The 23,894-nt window shown below is 39.7% G+C and overlaps 1 protein-coding gene across 11 annotated transcripts in view; it reads left to right on the top strand.

Annotated features, from left to right (window-relative positions):
* The window catches only part of HECW1 (HECT, C2 and WW domain containing E3 ubiquitin protein ligase 1), a 256,737-nt gene that overhangs the window by 195,668 nt on the left and 37,175 nt on the right, over positions 1–23,894 (top strand). For all 11 annotated transcript variants that reach the window (XR_003529753.1, XM_027655945.1, XM_027655942.1 and 8 more), the window contains 11 exons: positions 1,071–1,201; positions 3,769–3,890; positions 6,746–6,931; positions 7,543–7,677; positions 12,999–13,104; positions 13,307–13,403; positions 15,423–15,506; positions 16,515–16,624; positions 18,799–18,919; positions 20,303–20,416; positions 23,082–23,234. Coding sequence is in view for 10 of the 11 variants with exons in the window: in XM_027655945.1 (XP_027511746.1) it covers positions 1,071–1,201; positions 3,769–3,890; positions 6,746–6,931; positions 7,543–7,677; positions 12,999–13,104; positions 13,307–13,403; positions 15,423–15,506; positions 16,515–16,624; positions 18,799–18,919; positions 20,303–20,416; positions 23,082–23,234 (1,359 nt within the window). In the remaining variant the exon portion in view is untranslated. The remainder of the gene's footprint in view (positions 1–1,070; positions 1,202–3,768; positions 3,891–6,745; positions 6,932–7,542; positions 7,678–12,998; positions 13,105–13,306; positions 13,404–15,422; positions 15,507–16,514; positions 16,625–18,798; positions 18,920–20,302; positions 20,417–23,081; positions 23,235–23,894) is intronic.

Here is a 23,894-nt window from a genome sequence, read left to right as displayed (position 1 = left end):
CTTCTCTTCTCTTCTCTTCTCTTCTCTTCTCTTCTCTTCTCTTCTCTCATTCATCTATGAGTATGAGTGAACTAGTTAATGAGAATTTACTTTCTGTAGTGTGAATTCAAAATACTCCAGGATATTTGTTCCTGATGTGGTAAAGTGTTTAGAATTGAGCTCATACCTAAGACCATGATCAGTTCCATTGACAACAACTAATATGGCAATTAATTCCTTGATTAAAATGCAAATGACGTTATAGTTTTTAAAGATATTCACATGTTTCTATTCAGAGTTTTTTTGTCACCCTCCTCACTTGTTTGCTTATCCTATATTGTTTCCCCTTCTTTGTTTTACAGCTAGTCACCACCAATGCCCAATCCCACTGATTTCCAAAAATGGACATAGCACTTTTATCTTCACACTGTTCACTTAGCTATCATGTTACAACCTATTCTACTTTTTTGTGGCTGTCATATCAATGAATTGTACCTCTTTGAGGTCACACCACCTACTAGTTTACATTCCGTTGCCTACCAAAGTGGAAGTATTCACAACTGCAGTCCATGCAGCATCGTAATAAATCCTTTGTGAGCAGTTTTTATAGCTTTTGCCTTTTTAGGGTTGAGCATGTGCATCCAATAATTTAATAAGAAAGATTGAAGGGTACTCAGCATGTCACAGGGTTGATCCTTACTTAATTGGTTATGCTTCCATAAGACTAAATGAGAGGAGGAACCATGATCCACCTGTTGTTTCAGGTTCCAAGTGCCCAGATGTTTTAAAGAGAAGCCTAGTAGTAGCAACCTGTATCCAAAGCATCTGTTTAAATCTAACCTTTGAGTATTCCTGACTTTGCACTCTCTGTAGCTGCTTGTTAGTCACTGCAAAATGCCATGTTTGCAGAGAAATGGTTGGCTCAAGTGTGAGCACCTGCACCAGCCAAAGGAGAAGAGTCGGGTGTGCTCCTACTCTGCTGGATGCTGAAGACAGAAGTGTTGGAATCCTTCAGAAACAGTGCTGATAGTTAAGGTAGAAAGCTCCTCTGTTAACTAAAGTATGGTGTTCCTTCCTATGAATACATCTAGATACCAAAACATCCAGCGAACAATCGCAACAGAGCGGACTGATGATGATGCTGTGGTAAACAACAGGGTGGAGAGAGTTCCCACTGGAGGAGGAAGTGACTCTGAGGCAGAGCCTTCTCAACCAAGCTCAGGTATGGGTGGGAAAGCTTTTGAGTGGTATGTTCAGTGCCATTCAGTTCTGGGAAATCTGCATTTCCAGGGGAGATAGGAACTTTATTATACCAGGTTGCAAAGATTAATTAAAAAAAAAAAAAAAAAGACTTTGACTTGAAGCAACAGTTTTTAGACCTGAAACTACAGGTATAAAGCTAGGTACAAAGGTCCTCTGTTCTTTTTTAACAACTACTAGACATACAAAGCATTTTTACCTTGGTAAAAGACTACTTTAAATTAAAATGGAAAAGGTGTTTGGTTTTTATTCACCCAGTAGTTGTAAAAATGGTGCTGTCTTATTTTTGCTGCAGTGTGATTTTTAGCTTGGGGCATTGCAGTTTCTTCTCTCTAGGCCTGACTTCTGCACTGCCACATTTGCTTATGTGATTGCACCTGCAGTGGCCCCGGCATCAAGTGTGAAATACTTGTGGTTTTTAAAGCTGCAATTTTGTGATAGCTATGAGCTGATCTAAGTGTTGGGCTGTGGACTGAAGGAGGCACAGCTGTCTTTTTGCTCATCACTAATTTATGTGACAGGACCCCATACCAGAGTGGAGAACTGATCTGCCTGAAAAATGGTTTCTTGTCCTTGTCATTTACAACCAGAATGGTTCTTTCATTTATCTCGTTAGATGACCAGACAAGAATGAGTGTCACTACCAAGAAGAGGAGAATGTGTACCCAAGACAGGATAGGATGGCAGGGGTCTCTTCTACTCTTTTTGGTGATAGTCAGACTCATGTTTTCTTAAAACATTTGGGGAACCATAGCTTAAGTGTTTGTTTCAGGTAAGAAGCACCAGCAATCAGACTAGTGCCCACTGTGCAACTTGAGACCATGCAAAAATAACTCTACTTTGTTTGAGAATTTGCACCACCAAAATGATTAACCAATTCTCTTCCTCTGGATTATTCTTACTGCTACCTAACTTTGTATTCTGTATTGTCTGCCACAAGTAAATCTGACTTCTTGCTACCTTTTTGCCATCCCTCTCTAAATAGCACAGGCAAAGGGAAAGAACCAACATGATATCTGGTTGAATTTTCTTAGTTTTCCATGTTGAATAGGAAAAATTACACAGAGAAATAATAAACTTTTTTAAAAAAGTTTAGAAAAATACTCAATTTTGTTTGTTTTCCTGATCCATTAGGTGTTTTTAGCTGGAAAATAAATTTTGTCAACAATGTTTAACATTAGATATTTAAAGCTTCCTTGCAATCTTTTGTGTTGCAATTTATGGGAGACTTCTATGTGCACTAGATCATTTAAGGAGATCCCAGTTCTCTCTGTTAGAAGCTGAAGTGGAAGTAAGGTACACATTGTATTTTTAGTATTTATACGTAATGTAGCCATTACTTGTAATACGTATAGTTATTTACTATCATAGCCAACATAATAAAATAGTAATTTATTAGGAGTTGCTACTAGTAAGTATTTTGTTCAGTTCATTATGTAACATTCACTCTTTTGTTTTAAACTCAATGAGCTAATGGGTATAATAAATGTTATCATAAGTTATTAGGAAATGGTTTTTGCTATAGATAATTGCTTCGTTTTTAGGAGAAAATGTCAATATTGTATAAAATGCCAAGAATTAAAAGGTCAAGGATGATGTAAACACACTAGAGAAAAAGAAAGCTACAGTATGATACATTTGTTATTTGTCTTTTAACTTAAATGAAAAATGTCAGAAGGAATACATTTTAGGCACATTAATCCAGATTCTAAGCCAGTATAAATGAATTTAATTCCAGCAATGGATACAGTCTGCAGTTTTAAGTGGATAAAATAATACAATGTGTCCAACAGGAAGAAAAAAAAGTTATAATTAATAAGAAAACAAATGGTAATCTATATTTATTCTGTTAATGATGTCTGCATCCAATTTCCTTGGACTGCAAATAAAATTTGGCTTTATTTGAAAATGCCAGAACACCCAAGCCATAATTCCGTGGTAGGAAATATTTTTCTGGTGTCTGTAGAAGGTCAGGAGTTTTTATCTCTACAGAGTTACATTCTCAAATGCTCAGTTCTGATCCTGTGCTTCATTACTTGATACAGATTAAAAATAATCCTATTGTGTCTTGTTTTGTTTTCTTCACCATACAAGTCCCCAAAACCATGGACTTGCCAAAAATAATGCAATTAAAGTAAAAAGCAATGCTGGATTGGGAGATCGGAACTCTCTAAAATCAGCAATGGGGGGAGCCAGTATGGACCTGGGTGACAGTGCTGAACCAAACCATCAGCTGGTAAAAACTGCTGAGGTCACATTGTATTTAGAGACAGAAGCAGATATGACACAGAGTTTCATAACCTACAGTTCAGAAAGCCGTCCAGCCCCTGCACTGCTGTGGTAAACAATGCACCACATTCTGTCAGTTTGCCAGCAGGCTAGTCTTGGGAATGCCAAGAAGGTAGGTGCATCAGGCAGGTGGTAACTTTTTTATACTGTCACTTTTGCAGCTGTTCATTAAAGGTTAAAGAGTAGACTGTGCTTCCCACTACATTAATAATATTTTGTGGCTTTTTTTTTTTTGTCCAGAGATTAGGAGGGAAGGTTCCCTTTCTCCTGTGAATTCTCAGAAAATCACCTTGTTGCTGCAGTCTCCAGCTGTGAAGTTCATCACCAATCCTGAGTTCTTCACTGTGCTGCATGCAAACTATGTGAGTAATGATGATTTGCTCTCGCACTGCTGATTTCTGAGTCCAAACGCAGCGCCCCAGGCCTTCAGGGAGAATGGCTAGTGAATTTGAGTTATGTGACATGGGGCTCAGCTGTCCTTTCTCAGCACCAGAGTAGGCTGGAGACACTACAGGCAGGCTGCTCCAACAAGACTCTTGCTGGCATTCTGCCTCACACAAGAAATTCCATGGTACAGAAAAGCTCATTAATGTTTTCCTCTCAGAAATAAGCAGGAACCCTTGGTTTCAGCTTGTTTGATCCTGTTGTCTGTTGCTGCAGGGAGTAAGGTTGTTGCCTTTTGAGCCCACCATCCTGAGAAATCTTTCTCGGATACTGCCAAGTCTCAGGGAAATAGAGGGGAAAAAATAGCGCATGCAATTTGCATTCCCAAAAATCAGGCAGGCATAATGGAGTAAAAGAAATACTGACTTGAGTTAGTGAAGCTATTTTGGGAAAAACACAAATAAAAATGAATTTTCAAAATTAAAATGTCTTTTTTTTTTTTCATTAATACAGTAAAACTACATATTTTCTTGCAAACCTATAGTGGAGTGGAAAAAAAATCTTATATCGGGAGGAAGCAGATAGGGGAATCCTATGAAGAGATGCAGTCCTACTTTACCGAGTCTTGAATGTAGTTCAACTAGGCATCTACACATGACTTCTGAATATTTGGAAAATCATTAATTTCTGGAGAGCAATGACCTTTCTTTTTGAAAGGAAAAGAAAGTAAAACACTTGGAGAGTCGCCTCAGCACAGGTTTTTAGCTAACTACAGACATCAGGTTTTGGCTGTGGCACCTGGTGGATTGAAGCCAGGTGTCCATCTCCAAGCATCTACCAGAGATTATTGCCCATGACACCCTACCAAGGAAGGGGATATATTACCTCATCTGATGTTACATGAACTAAATTATGGAGTGCAGACAATTTCTTACATTGACAGGGTGATACATGATGATTTATAGCTGAGAGCAATGTAATTTTCAGTCAGTATAGCTGTTTGAAAAATGAGGAACTGATTTCATAGTTGTGTAAGGAACAGTCACAACGGTCTAAATCCCAATTTTATTTCTCACTGAAATAAAGAAAAAAGCCAAAAGAGGCCTTCAGTTTGAGCTTATAAACTTGTCTCTAATACGAGAACCAGAATAATCTATTGAAATATCTGTCTAGTGCTCATACAGATTCAACTTGTACAGAAATAACGGCCTCACATAACTTTTGGCTTAACACAAGTGTAATATTTTAACCACAAGCCCCTATTAAAATTTCAAGGTATTAATTATGCCAGTGAGGTTGGGATTGGAAAATATTGTCTGGCAGTTAGAATTAAAAGGGAAAGGCACTCATTTTTCAGATATTTTATTTCCATGGAGGGGTAAAACTACATTACACTCTTTGCTTCCCTATTGCAGCTTAGAGATACTCAAGACAGTCATTGATCATACGTTAGATCAAAATACAACTTTTGTTATAGAGTACGCTGGGATCTTAACGGTTTGTGACCACGAAGCTTTCCTGGGTTATAAGCAGGTCATATCTTCAGGGCAGAGATCATATCTCTATGATTTCGTAACCTTTGCCAACCTTTGCCATAATTAGAGACCCTGTGCTACAGGGAGTGTTCTCAGTGGTGCCACCACAGTAAGTCCTTACATAATAAAGATAATACTTGTAAATTTTTTATTGCATTGTAGTGGTTAAAATGCATTAAAAGGACACAGAAATTGAGAATTCAAAGCTGTTAGGTCAGATTCTCTTGACAGATTCTCTGGACATACTCCAGGTCTGCACTCTGGGGCTCACTTCACTGGAGACGTGAGTCCTCCAGTGATCCTTTATTACTCTAATGAATAATTCAATCCTTTGGGCTGACCAACAAACCAAGGCTCTCATTTTCTCTCTAGTGAAAGGCTCAGGAAGGTTGCAGACTTTTACGATGTTTCCTACTCTGTCTTGAGGAGCTTTTTCCCTGAAGTGAAAGATTCCAAGAGTAACCTCTGGATGTACCTTTGTATTGTCACCACAAGCATTATTTTGTGGCATTCTATCATTGAATGTACTGTGGCAACAAATATAGTTCACTTTAGCCCCTCTTCTGCAATCAGATCAGCACTAACTTGCTTGAACTGCATCAGGGCACGTTCCTCTACAAGGTGCTTTTAATGCCCATTGTGAGATACAACTTGCTGCCTGAGGCGTGGCATTCGTCTGACTTGTGGAAATGTCTCCATCTGAGGTGCTTTGTAGTCATCACAGAAACAAATACTCAGTTACAGGGAAACAATTCACACCTTCCAAAAATAGACAATTAGAAGTGACTGTTCCTCTTCTGTGGCTGTATAGGGACCATAGGTAGCAAGCTTTGGTGTAGACATCTGCACTGTAGTCCTCTTGAGTTCATGAATCCTATCACACGTATCTTGATTTCAATTATAGCATAAATACATGTTCACAGCTGTCTTTGCATTTCTCTGGCACCATCCAGGCATACAAGCAGTGCTTCTGTTGACCAATAGAAGTAATGAAATGGGCAGAACTACAGGCATCTTGAGTATGTGATGTTCCAGCTGACTGTCTTTTTGAAATGTATTAGAAAGGTAGTTCATGCACAAGCTAATTGTGGACAGTGTGTGGGATGTTTCACTTTCCAGATTGTATTTCTTAATTCTAGATGTTCACGTAAAGTAGTCATTCAAATCATGAGACGGAAATGTTTCTCGATTCCAGCAGGATTTGTTTCAGTTCTTTGGGCATATGTCCCACAAAATAACCAAATACATTGTTTTTCCATCAGAACTGGTTTTCCTCACTTCTGTTTTTCATCTCATAGAGTGCCTATCGGGTCTTCACTAACAGTACCTGCTTGAAGCATATGATTCTGAAGATTCGTAGAGATGCTCGTAATTTTGAGCGGTATCAGCACAACAGAGACCTGGTAAATTTTATCAACATGTTTGCTGATACCCGACTGGAGCTTCCTCGTGGCTGGGAGATAAAAACTGACCAGCAGGGCAAGGTAAGGGTGCCAACAAAACTAATCACTTGTTTAACACACCACATCAGGCTACATGATTAATAAAGTTTCCTTCCTTCTTGTCTTAAAATTGATGATGTTTCGGTTTAAACAACACAAGCAGCAAGCAGAGTTATTTTAGAAGCAGAAAAAAAAACTTCAAGAACAAATGTTTCAAAGTATTTCTAGCTTCCTGCAGAATATCACAGCATAGCCAAGGCAGCATTGGATTGGCAAAAAAGATTGAGACAGAGTAGATTTGTTGTGCCTGCAAAATTTGACTCCGTGTCTCTGTGTCCAATGAAGCTTTGCTGAGTGACTTCTAGAACCACCAAATAGGCTAAAGCACCATTTCCCAATAATATTATTCTCTTCTGTCTTGTTTACACCATGGCCATTACACGTGATTTTCACCTACATAGCTTCAGGTATTTTCCAAGAGCTATTCCTGCTTTGAGTAAGACAGTCCTTTTGTTTGCAGATATCTTCCATGGACTGTACTTAACCAAGGCATTTCTGACACAATTGCCAGTGGTTGTCACGTTGCATTCCCACAATACTATCACAGTGTTGCCCGTCTTCTTATAAAAAAACATTGTTCCTTGGTGTTTCAGTCTTTCTTCGTTGACCACAATAGCCGTGCTACCACCTTCATAGATCCCAGGATTCCGCTGCAGAACGGTCGTCTCCCTAATCACCTGACTCACAGGCAACATCTTCAGCGACTTCGTAGCTACAGCGCTGGAGAGGTAACCGTGCCAGTATCAATCCAGGAACTTTTGACAGCAGTCTTCTGTAGAACTAAAAGCACTTCTTATATTTGGAAGGCATTGAAACAGACTGTCCTATGAATTTTTATCTTGTAAAGACAATAAGTGATTTTTTTTCTTCCTTATTTCAGAGCTTGTTGATAGCAAAGGTTTGTATTTTGATGGCTTTCAGAATAAAATAATAAGCAGTAAAATTTGATTGAAGTAAAATGATGACAAAATAGATTTTAAAAGAAGAATCCATATATGACGTTCTGGTCTTGCTTTACTTAAGTCAAGTCATTCATTATTTTTGTAACCTGATACTTCAGCAGCCTCATATGTTTCTTCAGTCCCCACTGGGACATTGTACTCTGAAATTATATACTCCCTACCAGTAGTGTAGTAATGTATGTTGAGGTTTGCTTCCCTAGCTTCAGCCAAATTAAGCATCTTTCCTATGTTTCATGGGATGACTTTTATCACTGAGGGCCATGGGCATAATTGAAAGAAGCATAAATGCTGTGTTGTGTATTGTGAATTTAAGGAGAAAAAAGTACCAGCAACCAGATTCTTCATACAGCAAATCCTTGCAATTGAAGATTTGTAGAGATTGATGCTGAATAGGGGTAGAGACGAATTATGGTGAAAGGATCTTCCTCTTCCAGCAAAATACCCAGAGAAATGCTTGTGAAATTAATTTATTGCAGTAGGACCTGTCTGACACCTCTCACTGCCAGCTGGGGTTGGGATCAGGAGATGACTAGGGTGCAAGGTCAGTTCTTCAGGATCAAAGGCAGACCAGGCATGAGTAGTTTGGGCATGCTTTCTCCATCTTGAGTGAATATGGAAAAATATTTTCTGAAGATAGAAGCGTATCAGTGGATCTGTTTCAGTCATATCTTCCCACCAGTTTAGCAACTTCCCTCTGCCAACAGCCTGCAGTTTAGTGTTGCTATTGTGGTTGAATTACTGGCATGACTGTGATAGCCACCTGCAGGATGGTTCATATTTGGGCACATGCTTGCCTGGGGCTTACTTACAAATTCACCATGTCAGGGATGGAAACACCACCGAGCAACTCAGATGACCTAGCCCAAAAAATACACTTGGTTCTGCAAGCACTGGCAAGGAACAATTTTCAATAAACCCAAAATATCAAGTAAAGGGAAGGGAGTCAAAAGTATTTAGTACTTACGAGTAATGATTCTCTGGGGAAATTATAAACTGTTCATTGAGGCCACTGATTTGGCACAATCAGCCAATGAAACAGGGTTTTCTGTCTCAGGAGCTGTCAGTGATGGCACTGTCACCTCACAGTCTCAGTGGCCCAGGTCCTACAGTGCTTCTGCACTCTTGCTGTAGTCAGTAGCTGCCCCTTTGGAAGTGTCTGCTGCTCCAATGGAAGGACTCCCATTGATATCCAAGGACTTTGGATTGATGCCTAAAAGCCCAACACTTACAAGGAAAAAATTCAACCCTTTACAATTCAACCCATTTATTAAGAGCCTCATATTCCATGCCATTTCCTCCAAGTGTATTTGGATGTTCTTTTGTCCTATAAATCTTGTCTGTAGAGTCACACTTGGGGTTTTGTCCTGGCCATGTGTCAGCTGTCTGCAGGCCTGCTGGTTTCTTTGCTGAGCAGATGGTGTGGCCCCTGGAATCTGTCACCAGGATGGTATGAAGGACCATGAAAGACAACTAGCAGTTTTGAACATTATGTACAGATGTCAAATGAGCCTGAAGGAGAGCAGAATAATGAAACTTGTGGGTGCCAGAGAAGGTATAAAAAAGAGCCAGGGTAATGAAATAAAGGACCTCTGCAAAAACTTCCATGTAGATTACTGATATTAAATAGCATGATATATAAATTTGTCAAAAATGCTACAGATTCTTTAGGAAGCACTTCTTTAAGGTATAAGTCTTTTACAGGAAAAAGGTGGTTGATGCTACTCTTGGTTGCCTGATTTTTGGAAGAAGAGTTCAGATAGCTGTAGTGGCCATCAGTAACTAAAAGAAGATGGATCACCAAGTGATTCATTTCCTTCTGCCACTGCTATAAACAGAACAGGTCAGAATTGCTTTCCATTCCCTCTAAGGGACTTTCCATCTGCAGTGAAAATCAACATCCATGATTACAGGATAGAGATTTTAAAGACAGAAAGAAGAAAGACGCAGGCATCCACAGTGGAGAGGCAAGAGTTGATGGTTAGCAAGATAAGCAGAGAAGCTGCTGGAATATAGCAGTATAAAAATGTTACTGACCCAAACCACAACAAGCAAGTAGTGGGATTCAAACAAGCAAGGGCCTTTCAAATCCAGCAGTGATATAAAACCCAGGAAAGAGTATTATATCTTGAAAGGCTCCTGTGATAGTTTGGACTGTCCACTCTGGTTGCAACATCCCAGTATCAATTTCAAAGCTGTTAAACCCTGACATAAATCTATAAGATTACTTTGCACTAGATGCATCCAGTCACTAAATCATTAGAGGGGTCACTCTATTTTTTTTTAATTGGAGAATAATGTGCTAATCGAAATTAAGTCATTCAATTAGAAAGTCAAAGTAGACAAGGCAATTGTGATCAAACACTGAGTTGGAGAAATCAATTGTACTCTATTAGCTGAAAGATTGGAAAGAAAAGTGTTAGCAAAATGAAAGTTAATTAGATGGCTTGGAATTTTCCTGTTGTGTTGCCAGAGAAAAATTGTTGAGAGGTGTAAATCTGTAAAGAGCAAACACAACATTAACAATGCATAAGCGTGGTGATGAAGAAAAGCACCACAGAGTGTGCATTTTGTTATATTGAGATGTGTACAGAACTGGATTCTTACAACCTAGCTTTAGCTTCTTACAACCTGACTTTAGCTGTTAAACCAGAACTGGGAAGAAGGGAAGAAGGGAGTGAAGGTTTCTTTTCAAGGGCACTAGACATGTTTCCTTTCAGAATTCTTGCTTTAGGAGAAATATGTCCAGGCACTGGAAAGTTAGCCAAAAGAAAAAGAAGTATATCAGCTGACATGAGCAAAGGGAGGAACTAGGCCCAGGCTGGGCAGAAGTACCATACAATTCCCAGCTGATGAGCAAATACCAACTGGTGCTAATTTTTATGGCAGATGTGTTTAATTCCTCCATTACTCGTCCCTTTCCCCCTTTCTATCTTCTGATCAGTAAATCCATGTATAGCAACAAGGGTATAGGATTTGTCTTTGTAAAGGATGAGTCAGAGATCACCCTTAAAAACAGGCTGTACGCCCATGCAAATCTGTTCTACAAGGACCTGAGGAAGGGGCATCCTCACCTGATCTCCAGAGCTCCCTGATAGTGAAGAAGCTGAGCACAACACAGTGCCTTAGTACCATCCCACACACCCTCACTAGTACAACTGATCACAGGTCAGTGTGTAATTCTGACTGTGCTGCCTACAGACAGCCCAAGAAAAGGCTGCTCCCAGAAGGGCTTCATGCCCACTGTGGCAATGAATCATAGGGCATCTCTTGAACCTAAGCTTCCTCTTTCTTCCACAGCACAGAGTGAGTGCCATAATGACCACACAGTGCTTGTGAGGGGGGAGGGTCCCAGGGCAAAAGCTGCCTGAGCCTGAGCTAAACTTGCAGTGTCAGTTGGTCCATGGGGCTGTGAGAGGGACACAAGGGCAGAAGATGGGTGCAAGTGAAATCATAACCGAATGATGGAGCAAAGCATTCGCCATGCACTTTCACAGCAGCTTTGTGTTTTAAATTGCAGTATGTTTAATTAGAATTGTTAAGATTTGTCATTGTTTAACCTGTGTATTGATGCGGATCAAGTGCATTGATTGGTATCTTGTTACATATAAACATTTTATGCTTTATGGGCTCCAAAAGGCAACTTGCCAAGTCACATTTAGCTTCTCAGTTTTCATTTATATTCAGCTGGAAGACCTGGCATTTGGCCGTACCACTGAAAACGGGTTGGCACTGTTTGCTTGGATGCAGAACTAAGCATTTAAAATATTGGAGTCAGGGCAATTTCTTCCTGAAGCAGTTGCCAAGTGCTACAATTTGTGCAGTGAGAAAGAAGCAGCTATTAGCCCAGTAGAGTGGCAATTGGAATTCCTAATGCATCTTGTCCTCATACAGGCTGTACTTACACTGCAGTGACAGGAAAAGGGGGAATGTCTTTAAACTGAAAGAGGATAGGTTTAGAGCAAATGTTAGGAAAAACTTCTTTACTATAAGGGTGGTGAGACACTGAAACAGATTGCCCAGAGAAGTTGTGGATGTGCCATCCCTGGAAGTGCTTAAGACCAGGTTGGAGGGAGCCTGAGCAATCTGGTCTAGAGAAAGTTGTCCCTGCCCATGACAGAGGGGTTGGAACTAGATAATCTTTAAGGTCCCTTCCAACCCAAACCATTCTATCATTCTTCTCTTGGGTTCACCGTGGTCATATTCTGGAGGAAGATTAGAGGCAGATGGATTCCCCTCAGTTTGCACAAGTCCCCAGAGAGTTACCCAGCAATGCCTTACTGAAAATTGCCAGACCTCACTGTTTGGCTTTTAATATCCTCACGTAATATCCTCAAAACTTTTTTACCTGTCTTTCAGTGTATCTGCCTTCCTGCTTCCCTTCACTAGATAGAATGTTTAGAACAGTGGCTTTCTTTAGGTACTTGAATTAAGGGGCAGTGATACATTTCCTTCTTCCTATTCCTTTTATCAGCTCTTTAGATTATGTTCTTTTTTTCAGTGTATACAATTCAAATTCTATTTCTGGTTGTGCATGTTAGGCAACGTGCTTTTGGGATGATACAGCCTTTTTCTGTCCTGTAATCTGCATAGATATACCTTCCTCATATTATTTCCAGTATTAAATTTCCCTTCAACAATGCTGAATGAACATGTTGCAGTGTTATTTTTCTCTTTTCAAATTAACATGGCTGTAAAAACCTTGAAGTAAATGCAATTATGCTAGACTCTGTAATATTACAGAGACTCTGTAATATTACAGAGATTTTATTTTCATTGAACCAGAGAACTCCATCACTGCAATACCTTCATTAGCTTGCATTTACTTCTGGATTCTGGTGCCTTCACTGCAGCATCAAAGAGGTGCAATAGGTGTGGATAATGGTGCATCTCCATTTGGAAGCACAGGATTACTTAGCTTTTTTAATTTGATTATAGTATAAAGCTATAATTTTCATGCCTGCTTTCTGTCATTAAGTCAGCATCATGGACCATTTTGAAGGTCACAGAAGATAAGAAACCTTTTAACTGACAGATGTGCTAGCGCTGGTCAATTTTGATCATTCTTTTCCTTTCCTCTGGTGTTGTAGGCCTCTGAAGTCTCTCGAAACAGAGGAGTCACCCTGTTGGCCAGACCAGGCAATAGTCTTGTAACAGCTATTCGAAACCAGCACCATCACGAGGCATTACCTCTGGGTAAGCCATTTTTCTCTTTTCTTCTCAAAGCAGTGCTCACAAAAGTGCTTTTTACAACTTCTCATCAACCACACACACTGCTTCATGTTGCCCTATACCTCACTGGCAGCGCAGTCAGTGTACCCCTGCAGAATAATGGTGATGTGACCTGGCTCCCTCGAAGGTAAATAAAGCCTCAGATTTGGTTTTTTTCCTTTTCCAGCTTACAATGACAAGATTGTTGCATTTTTGCGCCAACCCAACATTTTTGAGATGCTGCAGGAGCGTCAGCCCAGCTTGGCCAGAAACCATGCACTCAGGTACCGCTTTTTTAACAGGCTGCTGAAACCAAGTTCCAGGAAAGATTTCTTGTAGTGGGGAAAACCAAATTCTAGTAACTGTGGTACAGAAGATGAACTTGGGCTCTGTATGGAACTGTCACGATTAAAGAGTAGGTGTGGACCACCAGGATCCATGTAGTTACTATAGTTATTTTCCATAGACATTCAAGAAATAAGAAGAACCAAAATAACTACAGGCAAATAGTGGCATATCTAGTCTCTATTCTAAGTGTTACTGAATGGCAGAAACTCTGTCCTCAGCTACAATTATCACTTTGCTTTTCAGAAGATAGAATTATAATTATGTTTGGATGGAAGTCAGCAGCAAAACTCCAGTAACTCCAGCAGAACCAGAGATTTTACTTCGTGGTTGGATTTAAACCCATATCATGGACATAGTCACGCTAGATTTTATAAATAAAAAGGAGCATTATGATGAAGTGTATTGTACTCGGGTCTTTAATCTTTTTCACTTGACTTAGTGGTAGTCCTTTCCAAAGTAGTTAAATTGTATCTTTCTTTTTTTATACCTGTTCCTTTCATATTAGATTTTTTCAAAAATGAAAAAAGCAGAACCAACTACCAGTACAATTTAAACTCATTCGAATTCCTAAGTTTGAATTAATTGTTTTGGCCAAGAACTTAAGCTGGTGTTAATCAGTCTCAGCAATGCCAGTATGCACCAGCTAAGAGTTTGACCAAGATTTTAGTTTGTACTGTGCAGTAAGAAGCACGGCTGCAGGGTTGCTGAAGAAGGGAAGGAATACCTTCAAGTTCCTGCAGTGCAGAAAGTTCTGCTGGTAGCCTTACTGACATGTTGTTTACCTGTGAGGGCCAAAGAGTTCTTTGGGTGTAAGGATTAGACTTCTTTCCTGGAAGAACTGATGCATTCAAATAAAATGAGAGAGACAGAATGAAAAATGCACTTAGTATTTAGGATGTACATTTCTGTAACTAAGCATTTTTAATCTTCACCGTCAAATTATTCCAGGCTATTTTTTTTTCTCAGCTGTAGTTTGAATTCTCATTTCCCAGAGAAGAGATGATGCTTTTATCTCTTTCTGAGCAGAGAAAAAAATTGACTAGTGATAAGGACTAGACAGCTTAGCCAGTGTGTAATGAGATTTGTAACAGGATATTGAGCCCTTTGCCTCCAGGTCATTGCCTATGATTATACTTTGGGTCAGGAGTGATCCCAATCTACTGTCTAATCCTCATACAGCAGGTATTTACCAAAATCCTAGGAGGCAAATGCCCATCTTTTACAGAGCTTGATTCTGCCACTCATTGCAGCCCCACCCAGTAAGGTACTAAAGCACATCCTTGTCTTGAGGTAGAATATTTTGACTTGATACTAGAATAAATATATTTGGACACTGGACACTGCAATGCTTTAGAAATACACTGACAGGCTGGGGTGTAGATATGTATCTTCCATAATCCTAATCTTCTGATAGAGTCCTATCCTATGTTTCCCACTCCTTATTAGCAAAATGTGTAATTTTACACATGTAGCATATGTTTACACTGTATAATCTCTGCGTGATCAATTCATATCAAGTATATGTTAGAGAGTTATTTGCCAGATAAAACTGATGGAAGGAAAGGAAATGGTATTATTGGAAATTCTGTTAACAAAAGGTGATATGTTAGTTGTAGACTTAAACAGAAAGTCTGCTGTCGGTGACCTGATTTTTACACATGAACTTGGAGGACTAAACATCGTTCTGTTTTCTAAAATACAGAACAAAATCTCTTGCTTTTGGATCAGTGAACTGAGTGACAGGAGTAGATTTTTTTTTTTTGCAATTTTATGTTAGTAAGATTAGAAAATGAATCGGGCATATAAGATGTTTGCCATTTTTGTAAGGAGATAAATAGGAATTGGCACAATACCAAGGAATAAAAACTCTATGCATAGTTCATGCCATGATAATCGCATGGGGTTTTTCTGTTTCTTTTCTTCTTTCTTCTCAATAATATCACTTATGTTTACAGGGAGAAGATCCATTACATTCGGACAGAGGGTACACATGGGCTTGAAAAATTGTCCTGTGATGCAGATTTAGTAATTCTGCTGAGGTAATCAATTTGATCAATAGCATGATGTCATTACTTACAGTACCACAGAAGCTATTTGGCTCTTTCTCAACATAATTGAAAAGATTTTGTTAAATCAGGTCATGCTGACAGCCATCCAGAATAATTCAGCCATGGTATATCTGCCAATTTGTACTTCATGGAAGGAAGCATCCATCAGTACAGTAAACTCCATCCCAGTCAGCTCAGTCAGTACAGCTGTTACCATGAGGTAGCAGATAAAAAAGAATCAGGTCAAAATGTTTCCTTTTAATGGAAAAAAAAAATCTTGTTTCTTTTTTAAAAAGAAAAAGAAAAGGGAAAAAAAACCCTAGTCTTTCTCAGTACAATAATGTAGCTGCTTGTGAAATTGCTAGTGTTACTGCAGCAGTGCTGCCCACACATGCATGAAACCTCAGTGCAGTGAGCATTGTCTGGGTAATGTAGATAAGGCTTCAGTTTTTATTGGAACCAGAGAGCTTGGTCTTTAGGTCCTAACTACTTTTCCCCAGCACAGATAAGGACTTATTTCATTGTTTTGGTCTTACATGGAGAATGTTGCATAACCCAGGTGGGTTGTGGTATGCTGTAATAGCACTGCTTAATACTAGAAGTTTACAACTTATTCCCATCAATTTAATTTGAATGGTCGAAGCACTGAGCTGTATGAAAGCGTACGACCCAAGAAAAACAGCCTGGGAGACAGATGTGTGTATCTTTACTTCTCACTGCTAACGTGTTGAAGGTGCTCCTGTTTAGAACATAGCCTCACATCTTTGCTCTCTGTCAGTAGGCTGAACCACTGTTAGCATAAAACATCTAATAACAATGATTTTGTTCTTTTTTACTGGTGACTGGGACATATTTGGGAAACCTGTGGATTTTTTGAATCCATGAGTTCAGAGATGCACCCAAACTTATGACATAGTGGACTTGCACCATTATGCATATTTACATACCTTCATGTGATGAATGTGAACCAAATCTCTCCCTATGACTTTTTCCATGCAGCCTTTTTGAAGAGGATATTATGTCGTACATACCACTGCAGGCTGCCTTCCATCCTGGTTACAGTTTCTCTCCTCGCTGCTCACCCTGTTCATCACCCCAGAATTCCCCAGGTAAGGAGGTTGGGAAATAAAGACAAAATCTTGCATTTTTGGTATTTCTCCTAGTAAATAATAAAGGGCAAATTTAGAGCCAGTATCAGCTGCCAGCTTGCTAATTCCAGGGACCATTTCAAATATGACCCAGCTGCTTTTTTGTTGGATCAGTTACCAGTGCTCCTCTATATCTACTGAAATGTTAGCGGTAGATGAAACACAGGGATCAGAAGTTGTCCAAATGAAAGGAGGTATTTTCCTGCTTTTGATGTAGTTGGAAAGGATTAGGATAAGAGAACGATGTACTCCGAGCATAACACATTGACATGGAAGCACATTCATATTATGTGACAGGAACAAAGTGCATCTTCCGAATTAAAGGTGTTTTGCAATACTTCAGTACCCCTGTAAAGTTCAGTCTCCTCTGCTCAGTGTTACGAAAACTTCTCTTTTTCCCAAGGTGCGTCTGTTTTAGGATCTGGTGGGATCACTTTCGTCATCTAGTCTGACCTCCCGTGTTGAGCCCATTAACTTAGGTTTGACAGGAAACATATTTTCCAGAAAGACATGCTGTCTGAGAAGGTTATTTCCAGCTGTGCTATGTCTCTGTAGTTATTGTTTATGCTACAGAAATTTGAGGAGCTAATGTATCCCTTTTGCCAAGATAGACAGCCCCCACCACGGTCTCACCGCGTGGCTGTGTCCAGTGGCCATTTTGAGAGAATCGACAGAAATGTGATCTGAAGAAATCCATTTTTGACTGAGCTTCTTTGAACATTCATTTAAATTATCTGATTTCAAACAAAATTAAAGGACAAGAGAAATTCAAATCTTGGATGTGGCTGTGGAAAATTAAAAGATTTTTTGATATGAAGAAGTTAAGTGCTGATCCCCTGTCTGTAGGAGTACAGTGTTCTGTCAGAATGTCTTGTTCATATTGATGAGTTTTACCACCATTGTTAATACAGTTCCCCTCCTCTACATCAGGACAGATCATAAACAAGTTTCCTACAGGACAAAAATCTTAAGTATTTGGCACAAATGTGGCTTAGGAGACTGTTAAAAGATCTGCTCTGATCTCTACCTGTTCTTGTGAAAACACTCATTCCTGGCAACATACTGTCTGCTTGCTTATTTTTGTCACTGGTTTTAGAGCCCAGGAGAACACCCATTCTCTTATGTCCAGGTGGAAGGGGTGTGGGGGAAATTCCAGCAGAAGAAAGAGGTTTCATGAGGGATTCTCTTTACACTGTGTGTAAATATGCCTTTCTGTTTTACTAGCAGAGACAGTTAGTAATGTCCTTCCATCCTGGCAACCACGATACATTGGGCTCCCACTAAGAGTGATGATTTTTTTTTAACTGTGGAGCATTTGCTGCCAGATTTCTCATCAAAGGTCTTGTTCTTATTGTCTTCTGTAGTGAGATAGAGAAATGGGATTTCATGGATCCATTCTTTTACCCTTTATGGCATGGCACTTGTTTGTGCAAAAGGAATAATCAGATACTTTGAGAATGCAGCCTTCAATACAAAGCAGGTCCCAAACTACTAAAAAATCTGTTGTATGTGTGAATCATAATAGGGAAATTTAGTATTTCTTACTGACAGATATTTTTCTTGATTCCACGAAGGGGTTTGGTGTTGATAGCTGGAAATGTTTAATATACAGTCAGATTGGCGCAGAGGAAACCCAATTCCCAGCTTGTCTAGGGTGCTAGGCTGCAGTGAGAAGCATTGCTCTGAGTTACAGAGGTTTAATCCTGCCAAGTAAGGAGATCACCTATACAGTGCAGAGGAGAGAGATCTCTTAGAAGTGAAAAAGGGAAAGACAACCTAAATGCCACTGATCATGAGTGGCAGTAATGCATGTCAGTCTTTTTCATGCCTTTCTGATCCTTGAATTTCTATTGAGATCAATCACAGTTAAAGGCTGAGGCAACACAAAGCACACACAAGGTGAGCTTAACAGTTCTTTTAGTGAAGAAGGTGCAGCCCCTGGACTTTGCAATCACTGAATTATAGGAATTTACAACTCCGTTGATGCCAGAACAAAAATAATCCTGAGTACACTGTATACCTTTAAAAAGTTCCTATCAAATTTATTAGCGAGTTCTGTCTGGAAACATAAGCTGCATGATTTGGAAAACTGTAAAGCCCCTTACACCTTACGATGCTGTTCATTTTCCCTCCAGGGCTGCAGAGAGCAAGTGCAAGAGCACCTTCTCCATACAGGAGGGACTTTGAAGCCAAGCTGCGCAATTTCTATCGAAAACTTGAAGCCAAAGGCTATGGGCAAGGTCCAGGTAAAATTAAGTGAGTATTACAACAAATCACTTAAATAGTCTAACACAGTATAGCTTTGGTTTTTGTCATTATTCGTTAAGACAGTGATAGGGAATGGAAAAGACACTGGAGATTGTATTTTGTAGGTGAACCACCAAGGCAGGATAAGATCTGCAAAAAAGAGACCTTCAAGAGGCTTTTATGTGGAGGTTTTATTTCTTGTAGATTCAAATTCTCTCACACTCCTATTTCCTACCTATTTAACAGGGATGTCAAATACCTATGATTTGCTAGTGGGAGAATCATCTGTTTAGGCAAAAATCCACCACATATTAGCAACAGCTACATAATTGTAATGATGGAATGACTCTAAATTTTTTGCATCTACATACCAGTATAACTCAGGACCAGAATATGACCCTGCAAAACTTAGTCTGTACATGCAGGTTTAACTTCCCCTCGTTCTTTGTGTCAGTAGCCCTCCTGCATTTGAACTAGAGAGATTTCTGCCACTCTTCTTGTATTTTGGGGATCTCTGTGATTTGGTTGTGGAGTTTGTTTTCCAGACATCTTGTTAGTTGGCTTTTGAGTCTGTACTTACTTGTGCTCAGTCTAGTTATCCAACTTCAGCAAAGGACTGTGTGTTTCTAAAGTATTTCCTGGGCATCTGGTTGAATTTGTGCATCAAGTTGGCTTCCTACCAAATGACATCTGTTGTGGGGAAAAAAATGTGTGAAGCCAAGAAATTTATTCAGGCAAACATCATCATCAAAATAATTTTACAGAGTTCAGGAGTCCTAGCTGGTGGTTATCATCTTTGGTGTCCTCCTAAGTGGGTCCAAGGCAGACATGAATTATATTTTAGAAGGTCTGCCTTAAAATGTCCATGAACATATGAACAAGAAGGATTTCTTGCGCAGGTGGTGTTTAAAAGTACTATTCATTAAGTTGTTTTAGAGCTTGGTAGGAGAGTGAGAGATGTGTTGTATAAACAGAGGTTGATACTCCCTTTGCTTCCCCTGCTACAGAAGCAGTATTTCCATGGACATTAACTGGATTAAATCCGGAAAGTGTTTGGGGCCAATTCCAGATGGCTGTGACCTCATATACACAGGAAACTCACAGCCCTCTCTACCATATTTTGTACATGGAGGTTGTTGCAGAGAGTCTTAGCAACACTCTGAACCTAATCACGGCATTGTGAAGAAATTCACCTTTGAGGCACATAGAAAAGCCTAATGAAACAACCCACTGAAAACCCATAATGGTCAAGTAGCACATGCACCAGCAGATGCAATTTTATTGCATTCTCTGAGAACAAATGTCTCTCTTTAGCAGCTCTTGTTTACCTTCAGCGTCACAAGTTCACACAAGACTCGGCCATTAGATCTTTATTTCTGCCTCCCTTTGCAGGTTAATTATACGGCGTGACCACTTGCTGGAAGGCACCTTCAACCAGGTAATGGCATATTCACGCAAGGAGCTCCAGCGGAACAAACTCTACGTCACGTTTGTTGGCGAGGAAGGGTAGGGAACCACAAAATGCTCTCAGTTTTGAAGTAGCTGTTATGTTGCAAAACACTGAGTTGACTAAGGCTGAGCTTCTCTTGTTATGTAATGTTTCTTTGGTTTTGTTTTGCCTCTGAGTAAGTGATTCATCTTAACTCAAACATTTGTTAAAAATAACAATAACAATAATGCTTCATTTTCCTATAACACCTTCCATCTAGATGTCTAAAAGTGGCAATTTAAGTGCTTAAATCTAATATCGTCTATTGCCATAGGTATTTTGACTGGCTGGAAGGAAAAACGCAACTACAGGCCAATGTTTACACACTGAATCAGTCTCAGGACTATAATTAGAGACCAGACCTTTATCCACTTTGTTACTCTAACTCTTCACAATGGATCTGGTTTTGCTTCAAAAATTTTTGCTTTGCATGCCATCTAATGATCATTTGTTATCCATATGTGGATTTCTTGTTTCTGGCTGAAGTAAGAAACTTGAATGCCATTTAGTTGTTACAGTTTAATTCACCCAGTTGGAAGGTGAAAGGAACAGAAGTCTCTTGAGAAGGCCTTTTCTCGGGAAACTTTCTACCAGTCTTACAAATCCATGAGCCATTCCTGCATGATTAAAGCCAGTTTTTGTTTTAAAATGTGAGCAGAACCTTTCAAAGCCACCCTGGCTCTCCTTAAGAGCTACATTGTATTTGAGGCTTAATTGATACACTTTTATAATGGAAAGACCATTGTGCATGTTTCCAGTGTTCCATATAACAAAGGCATGAAACTGTATTTCAGTAGCTTTGCATGTAAAGTTTCTTTTTTTTCCCAAAACCACATGGATAGGATTTCAGTTCCAAAGGCACCAGAACAGTAAGGATCTCAGGCAGCTCTTGGGATGTCCAGCAATTGCTGACACTGTCAGCTCTGAGGTGGCATGTCAAATGAAGGGCTTCCGGCAAGCTGACCTTGTCTGGGGATGTGTTAGGTCCGGTGGAAAACAGAAGTCACCAATCTCAAAGAGAGTCACTCAGTGACCTCGGTATCAGGGGATTTTTTCATTCTTACTTTTTATGCTCCATGGATTCAGTATTATTTAACAGAGCTCGTCTTCCACAGCTGGTTTTGCCCCTGGCTTGCAAGTAAAGCATAAACACGTAGCACACCTCAGTCTGTGTTTTCGAAATAGTGTTCTACTATGCTAACACTGGCCAAAGTCATGTTTACCCCACATCTCTAATAACTTTTACTGTGTGTGGCATGGTGTCCTCAGGAGAAATTAAAAACCCATTTGATTTGCAAATTCAATCATTCTTCAGTGTTTCATTTACATCTGAAGATACATTCCTCCAGGGTTTCTGCTACTTAGTGCTAATATACATTCTGCTGGAGGGACTCCAAGATACCAATTCCCTACTGAAAAGAGGAGTTGATGCTGTATGGCCATGTGATGCTGTATGGCCACAACTTCTCACGTGTTTCAAAGCTAAAAGGACATTGAAAATGAAGGCTTTATGATGAGTTAATGTGTTACCCAGAAATGCAATACCTGGTCTCCCCTTGAAGATTTTTTAATACAGACAGGTGTTGCTTGTACTTCTTTGCTCCAAACATCATAAGGCTTTGCCCAGTATTTTGATGTCCACTGTTCCACTAGTGGGTCATGTGGGCTTATTACCATCCTTTTTTGCTGTTATGGCTTTAGTCTCACCACATGATACTGGAGCTAAAGCTCCTCAAAAAGAGAAGTACTGAATCTCCAGATGTAAAACAGAGGAGGATGGGCCTGCCTGCCCTTTATCATCTTTCTGGTTGCACAAGTCAGTCATTCAACCCCTTGCATCTAGGTTTCTGTAACTTCAAACATAGTACAGAGCATTCTGATCCAGCTGCAGAGCTTTCCACTTAACTTTACATTTGTTAAGTAGAAGCAGTAGTGTCCACCTCAGAAAATCTTTCAGCACATGACATGTGGCTGCAAATCATTTCTTCATATTGCTACTTGTAGGTTTATTTTAGACTGAAAAACCTACATACCAGTATTAGAGAATGACCTGTTTTTAATAAATACAAAATCATGCAACAGCAGAGCACAGCTGAAGGTATACCATATGGAAGTATCAGAAAAGAAGAGCTTGGACAGAACAACTCAGGAATCGTCATTTTATCTTGAGACACAGTTCTGTTGGGACTTGGTCTTGCTCAGCATACACATATACCTATAGCTAAGAAAGCATCCTTGGGGCTAGATTTCACTACATCTGCACATGGGAGAGTAAGAGCAATTTCTGCTTCAGTCCACGCTGTTTGCTCTGTGAACCCAAGTGTTCATAGGCAGTTCAAACCCCCTCACAAGAAATCTAGCCCTCTGCTAGCCACACAGCTGAGGCAAGGCTGAGCTTTGTACCTTCAATTTGTTAAGCCTTTGGAACAAAGGAAAACAAACTAAATAAGGGATGTGTCCCAGTTATGATTCCTCCCAGGTCAACCTGGATATTGGTGAAATTTCAGCATCACGACTTGTTCAGGACTCAGGATCAAACTTTAAGAGGAGAGATACACCATGTTAGAAACACTTGACTGTACAGGCTGCTGTGCTAAGACAGCAACCAGTGTAGGCAAACCCAGGAAATTCACTGAAATGGTAAGGAGCCTCATTTTATCTTTTCTATCTTTTCCTTTCCAGTTTGGACTACAGTGGCCCCTCCCGAGAATTCTTCTTCCTTCTGTCTCAGGAGCTCTTCAATCCTTATTATGGGCTGTTTGAGTATTCAGCCAATGACACTTACACTGTACAGATCAGCCCCATGTCTGCCTTTGTTGAAAATCACCTGGAATGGTAAGAATGTTTTATTCAGACTTGAACAATCATTTTAGAGCATTAAAAAAGTGGAAAAGCAAAACAAAAGCTGCCAGTTTGGACTAGACTACCTGTAAATATTGCTTCTATTGGGAAGAAGTGGAAAGTAGTTTGTGAAGAGGAAGAGAGGGAGTAAGTGTAAATACAAGAGCAAGCTCTGAAAAAGGAGTTCTAATGAGGTACTGCTATTAAAATGTCCTGCTCACATTACTTGGGATTTAATGTTTGTGTACTTCTGTGTGAATGTGAAAAGGACAGGAAAAAGAGCTCTGCTTAATGCAGACCTCATGTCCTTGGTCCCTTTCTAAGAATAGTAAGTATGGTCTTTCTGTACATCAAGAAGCATTGTGCTTTGAAGCTATATATTGTTCTCTGTACCTACCACAGGCCTTAAAAAAAGGTCCAGTGAAAGCAGCTTACCTTTTCTTCCCTGACAGACTGTCCCTGTTTGTATGGGGCAAGGCCAGCAGAATGAGCAGGTACTTTACCTCACCAAGTATATGTGCAAACAGACAAATTGCTGATCTTGTTTCTTTATCAAAAATTCTGAAAGCATATTTTGTTCTCCTCATTTTTTCTATCTGCCTCCAGATCTGTCTGTCTTTGGGAGTTGTTTTCACTTTGATAGTTTCAGATGTG

This window comes from Corapipo altera, unplaced genomic scaffold, assembly GCF_003945725.1.
Source record: "Corapipo altera isolate COAL_440 unplaced genomic scaffold, ASM394572v1 59, whole genome shotgun sequence".
Classification (NCBI taxonomy): domain Eukaryota; kingdom Metazoa; phylum Chordata; class Aves; order Passeriformes; family Pipridae; genus Corapipo; species Corapipo altera.
Note: the sequence above shows the minus strand (reverse complement) of the source record. Positions and strands in the feature narration are given on the sequence as shown.